This window comes from Triticum aestivum, chromosome 6A (assembly GCF_018294505.1).
Source record: "Triticum aestivum cultivar Chinese Spring chromosome 6A, IWGSC CS RefSeq v2.1, whole genome shotgun sequence".
Lineage (NCBI taxonomy): Eukaryota > Viridiplantae > Streptophyta > Magnoliopsida > Poales > Poaceae > Triticum > Triticum aestivum.
In genome coordinates, this window is record NC_057809.1 from 33,504,526 (window position 1) to 33,511,009 (window position 6,484).

Genomic DNA, 6,484 nt, shown 5'->3' on the forward strand with positions numbered 1-6,484 from the left:
CGCCTACTGTAGCTTGGGTTCCGGCTCGATCGAGGGGTTGAATGGATCCTGTCTCGACTGTAAGAGTACGCATCCTACTGCGCCAGAGCTGTTTGAAGAAGTTCTCTCACCCTTCGTGTTTCGATCGCCGCCGGAGAGTCGCCCTCCATCGGGAGAGCTGCCAAATGAGCCGAAGCCACAATGAGGTTTTCCAAGGGATTGGAGAAGTGACCCGGTGGTGTTGGTACATAATGAGGCGGAGTGGTATGTATACGAGGCGGTTCCATGGCGCGCGGCTGAACCGGTGCCCCGGGTGTCGTGATCCGATTTGCCTCTGGCGAGTTACTTGTCCCGGCCCCAGGCGTACGAAATAGGTTCCTAGGATCGAGCATCAGAGGTAAACGTGACTGAGTTTTCTGATGCCTTCTTCTCATGACCTCGTTTGACGTGTTCAGATCCACCGAGAGCCGGAAAGTCTCTGCTTGAAGCTGTTGAGCACGAGCGTCCAAAGCCGCCCGCTCCACGGCCATCCTGACCTCTTCTGTTGCTAAATTTTCTTTAGCTTGTACCATCTCCTCACGTACGCGTGCCACCTCCGCGTCATGCTGAGCTTGATCCGCCGGCTCCACCACGGTAGTCAACAGGGTCGTCAGTTTATCCATGAGGTCCATCAAAATCTGAGTCGGGGGGCGTGCAGGGTCTCCTGACCCGGCTGCGGCCGACCCGGTGGTTGTTGCTGCCGCTGATGTGGAGTTCTGCCCCGGCTGTGTTCCTGCCATGAAGACTCCGGCCCAATTCGGCGGCTCAAGGGGGTCCGTAATACTCCTGCCATCGGAACAGCCCCGAGCATGCCATCCTGCAGCTGATAGAAAGAGTCCGTCTCTCTCATTGATGATGTGGCATCAGAACAGACGGCCATCTCGCCGCCGTCCACCGGTTCTTCAGAGTATTCACCGCCGTGGATGCAACCTACGAAGGCATGGTTCACGATAGATTGAACACGGGTGGACTTCGCACGCTGAGCCGTTTCGATGAGGTTGGTGTGGACGTCCGGCTCAGGGCTTGACTCGCCGATCCGGCCGATGAAGACATGAATTCTGCCGAAGGGGACCCGGTACCCGTACTCAATTGAGCCGGCCTCGGGGCCCCAGCCTTCGTCGTCGATGTAGAGCTTGCTGCGACGACTCTTGGTGATCCGTCCCACAACGTATCCCTTGAGCCCTTCGAAGTTTCCCTTCAAGAACCCAAATCCACCGTGCGCTGGCCCCACGGTGGGCGCCAACTGTCGTGGAATTGTTACGGCAGATGTCCTAGCAAAAGGACTTAGTCGTGGGGCCATCGCAACTAGGAAGCTTAAAGGGGTTAATCGGGACAAAGGACACGAGAGGTTTTATACTAGTTCGGCCCCTTACGATGAAGGTAAAAGCCTACGTCTAGTTGTGTTGGAATTGCTGGGGTATCGATCACCAAGAGGCTAATCCGCCGGCTTGGTTATCGATCTCTTGTTTCTTGCCCTAAGCCGCCACCGGGCCGTCCCCTTATATACACGGGTTGACGCCTAGTGGCCTACAGAGTCCCTGCCGGCTCATAAATCGAGTCCGGCTCGGTGACTTCTTTTACATGCCTTTCTTTACAAGTCTTTCCTTACATACGGTGGTTTACAATATTGGGTCTTAAGCCGCCTCTAGGCCTTTAGGCCTTCTATAAGATTTAACAACCTATCGCCTTGAGTGTTTACTGGGCTTCCTTTGTGACACGCCATTTGGGTCTTGACCCGGCCCCTCCTGGGCGGGTCATAACTGATAGTTATATCCCCAACACCATACAAGTTGCAAGCCAGGCAACCGTGCCATCAATACTTTGGTTTGGACAGACAATGCCACTCCGACTGCGGGTATGTGGTCTCGAGTCACAGGAGCTGGAGGTGACGACGGATGGACCAGAGATGCAACGGGTGGTGACGACGGCACAGGCATCGCGGATGGTGACGCTGGCTCAAACAACCCAGCAAACGTGAGTGTGGTGTGTGTGATTCATCAAAGGGCAACCTAGCTGGCGATGGAGCCTGCTGTGGATGCGAGGCACCCGGTGAAGACATTATTATCATAAGTAAGTCAAGGAACAAACAAGAGATTACGGGTGACAGTTGAAACTCAAAGAACATTAGAGAGTTGAAGTTGGCAAGATGTAGATGTTGAAAGAGAAGATTGACCAATATAAGAGATATGCATACCTGGCCCATTTGTTGTATGAACCTTGTCATGACCTGGTAGCGCTCATATGCAGCAAGCTTGCTGAGTTCACTCGTTAGATGATCTTTAGCACCAGTGTCCATCAACCTGGTAGGAAGGGGTGTGCCCTTGTGTCGTCATGGCTGCTTGACGCTCATTATCACACCCATCATTGCCGATGCCAAGGAAGTCCCGCTTGAAGCGTTTATGGCAGTGGGAGGGACCAAGGATACCGCACAGCTGACAAGGAGGGCGGTTGCCCTGGTTACCACACACATATAGAACTACAATTCTAACACTCCTACATACTCATAGGACCATCACTGCAGAGAACACCAAATAGCCATGGAAATCACCACCTTTACTAATCACACATTGTCGCATAAACATGTTTCAATCTTAATTAACTAGGTACCAGTCCAAGTTCATGTAAATTTTCGTTCTTACCGTTGCGAGCTACAACCAGTTAGTGAAAATGTGGCTCTAGTTAACTAGGAAAACACCCAACTTCAACTGTTGATGTATATTTGATGATGTAAAACTAATGCTTCAACAGATGATATATATTTGATGATGTAAAACTAGTGCTCCAACATCGATGGCCGAGCTTGAGGACGAGCGGCGGGGCGGTGGCCGAGCATGGAGACGAACTGCGGGCCGGCAGGTGAGCTTGGAGACGAGTGGCAGGCGGTTATTTATACATCTACATCATCTATTGGTGTAAAATATGGTTATTTATACATCTACATTATCTACTGGTGAAATATGATTATTTATACATCTACATCATCTTTGTACTAATTTTAATTAGTACAAAATTATATTAAGATTGGGACACTTATTTTAGGACAAAGGAAGTACTAGAAAAGGACGTTAGTTCCAATTACTATGTCATCATTTATCATTAAAATGAGATCAGCCTTATGCTGAGGTACTCCCTCCTTTCCGGTTTATAAGGCTCAAGTATCAAATCTCATCAACCAAGGCATTTTGTGAGTGAAGGAATGTATCTCGTACTTTACAAAACTACCTCAATTAAACTCATGCATTAATTTGGATTAATTGTAGTGCATGCATGCTTGGCCACTAGATGAATAGGAACATTACATGCATTGGTGTTGTTCCTCTTTAATTCTTGCATGCAAAGATTTAATACGCATTGGAAACTAAAATAAGATGAAGATGAGCCCTCTAAACCGGAAAGGAGGGAGTAAATCATATTGTTACTAATTAATGCAAAGTTGCTGCCCTTGTGCGAATGGAATCAAACTGTTACCCCTTGTATAAATTATTATAAAAAATAATAGTAGTACAAAGCCAATCTCGTTTCTATATAATGCTAATTAATGTCCAAGATATCACTCTTTTTCCAGTCACTCCTAGACTATTGGTTGCATTTCGGAAAATCTACAGGCGGTGATGGAAGAGCTGATTCCAATGTTGGCCCGTCGTCTACGATGAACACAGCTGCCATTCCAATCGACACATGAAGCTCGTAGTGGCAGTGCATGTACCACACCCCTGTAAAATTAAATGTATAAGAGAGAGAAGCATCAGATCCCATGGGAAACACTTGCACACTTCAGTTCTAAAACAATGGCAATATGCATTAGTATATACTCCCTCCGTCCGAAAATACATGTCATCCCTTTTCATCCATTTTGATGATGACAAGTATTTTTGGATGGATGGAGTACCAAAGAAACTATTTATGTACTACTATAGTTTCAAAGTTTCCAAATTCTCAAGGAAACCCAAATAAACAGTTTATGACACACATACTGGAACGATTGGATGAACAAACCCATATGCCCTGGGTACGCACCTGGATTGTCGGCCACGAACCGGACGGCAGCCCACCCTAGCCTGGGGACAAGCACCGTGTTCCTGAGCGGCGGATCCACGAGATTGTACTTCGCCACGTCCCTCACCGTGTCGTAGTTGTCGTGCCCCTGCGCGAGGATGAACATGTCATGCCCGTGCAGATGCATCGGGTGGTTGTCGGTGTCCATCATCGCCGCGTTCTGGAACACGATGTCCACCACCGCGCCGTGCCGGAACCGCCGCGCCACCGCCGCTTTCTCCGTCGGCTCCAGCCACGCCTCGTTGGGGCCCCACGGGATCAGGGCGCGGTCGGTGTAGTTGAACGGCCTCGCCGGCCTGTCCGGCAGCATGTACAGCTGGTCAAGCCCGCCGCCGCCGCCGCCGGCCGTTCCGTTGCGGCGGTTGTCGTAGTAGAGCTCCTCCAGCAGCGGCGTGGCTGCCGCCGCGGCGGGGAGCTGGAAGGACACGTTGTTCATGGTCTCCACGATGATGGACTCCTTGCTCCCGCTCCTCTTGCAGGACAGTCGACCTTGTCGGCAGATGGAGCCCATGCGGAGCACGACGAACAGGCTCTCATCAGCGGTCGCCGGCACCGGCGGCGAGCCCGTCCGGTTCAGGCTGCTCAAGTTGCCATGGAAGTTGAAGGACACCATGAAGTCGTGCTGGTCAGGCATCTCCGGCGCCACCGGCGGCGCCGCCTCGTCACTGTTGCCGGCGCCGATCGCGTACCGCACCGTCGCTCTCGACAGGGTCGCGGGGATCTGGATGTCGGGCTTGGGCGCCTGGCCACCAACGGCGACCATGTAGTACTTGCCGGGGATCGCGTTGGCGACCACAAGCGCGTCCAGAGTCTCGCCGGGGCCGATGGCGACGACGTCCGTGGTGAAGGGGCGGACGTAGTTGGCGTCGGCGCCGACCACCGTGAACTCGTGCCCGGCGATCTTGAGGTAGTACTCGGAGTAGAGCGCGGCGTTGAGGAGGCGGAGCAGGTAGGTCTTGCCGGGCTCCACGTCCAGCACCAACCCATCTTCCACGACCCCTTCACGTTGATTAACAAAAGAGAAATAAAGTAATAACCTTTAGATTAGACATGGACATGGTCTATATACATCTATATGTAGTTCATATTTGAAATCTTTAAAAAGATGTATATTTAGAAACGGAGGGAGTACATGTTATCTAAAAACAGATGATTACCGGAGCAGTTGTAGAGATCTCCAAGCTTGCCATTGATCGTGGTTGCACTGGAGGTGTCATCGTAGTAGCCATCCTCCATGTTCTTGCCCAACTGCGCGAGGTTGATGCTCCACCACTCACCTGCCACCATCAAGATCATTCACACCAGTTCGATCTCGATCAGAATCTCATCGACCGACGCCAAATTGATTTGCAAGAAGTGGATTTGCTATATGAACAATCTTTGAAGAACCTATAACGATGGGGATCTCCTTGTCGGGCTTGGGAAATGGGTAGGCGTGCCGCGGTCGGATGATGAAGGCACCGTGCAGGCTCGCCCGGAGGCAGGAGACGTGAGCGTGCCACCACAGGGTGCCTTCCTGCCCGGTGACGTTGAGATGGTACGTGAAGTTTTGGCCTGGCCGGATAGGGCACTGCGTGATCATCGGCACGCCGTCGGCCCAGCAGTTGAGCCGCTGCTTCAATCCGTGCCTTCATGCATCCATCACAATTCACAAAGCACATGATTAACAAGATCAGCAAAGCACAACATTAGCGAGTAGTTTCTTTTTTGAAGGTCAACATTAGCAAGTAGTACTACTTGGTTATTCAGAGAAGACAAATGCAGGATGAGAATTGGTTATGCGTGCGGTTCACTGGGTAAATACTTGGTCATTATTTGATTACCAATGGATTGTTATGTTGTGGGGAGATTTGTTGACGACATGGACGGCGACGGAGTCTCCCTCGGTGACCTCGATCGCCGGACCAGGGAGCTGCCCGTTCACCACGGTGACCAGCGTCTCGTTGCACAGGTGCGTCATCTTCATCTCGCTCACCTATATATATCATCAGGCATATCATATTGGAACAAATCAAGCGTATATGAATCGATCGATCCATTGTCACACAATTGCTCGCTCTATAGTCTGAAACTTACAACAAAGGTGTGCTCGACGTCGGCGGCGACCTCGCCGACGGCAGCTGCCGCAACCGCGGCCAGGGCAACAATGGCCATGCAGAGGTTGGAGGCCGCCATGGAGAACTTGGCCATGACAGCCAAGAACAAGTAGCAACTGTCTGCTGCTAGTCGCTAGACTACTTGCGGTTTATGAAGAATCGCCACATGCCATATATATATATAACTATGGTAAGTTGGTAAGTTGATGCTAGCTGGGGATAAAACACCTGAACTGAACCGCCGTCTGCAATGGTTGACCTGACAATCAGATTGGAAGAGAAGAAAAATTGACGGGCGGTGGCGGTCGATCAAC

At 51.0% G+C, this 6,484-nt stretch overlaps 1 protein-coding gene across 1 annotated transcript; it reads right to left on the reverse strand.

Moving 5' to 3' along the window:
* Positions 1–3,469: 3,469 nt before the first annotated feature.
* Positions 3,470–6,264, reverse strand: LOC123130149 (laccase-15). Its single transcript, XM_044550100.1, has 6 exons — positions 6,151–6,264; positions 5,898–6,049; positions 5,464–5,702; positions 5,232–5,351; positions 4,036–5,073; positions 3,470–3,731 (listed from the first exon to the last, which is right to left on the reverse strand). The coding sequence occupies exons 1-6, from the start codon at positions 6,262–6,264 to the stop codon at positions 3,595–3,597; spliced, it is 1,800 nt and encodes a 599-aa protein (XP_044406035.1). The 3' UTR covers positions 3,470–3,594.
* Positions 6,265–6,484: the final 220 nt, after the last annotated feature.

Excerpts from the sequence above, each read along its gene's own strand:
- LOC123130149 (XM_044550100.1), bottom strand. The coding sequence starts at position 6,264 with ATGGCCAAGTTCTCCATGGCGGCCTCCAACCTCTGCATGGCCATTGTT. Across the intron at positions 6,050-6,150 it reads ACGTCGAGCACACCTTTGTT|GTGAGCGAGATGAAGATGAC; the intron begins GTAAGTTTCAGA and ends TGATATATATAG. Across the intron at positions 5,074-5,231 it reads AGATCTCTACAACTGCTCCG|GGGTCGTGGAAGATGGGTTG; the intron begins GTAATCATCTGT and ends ATCAACGTGAAG.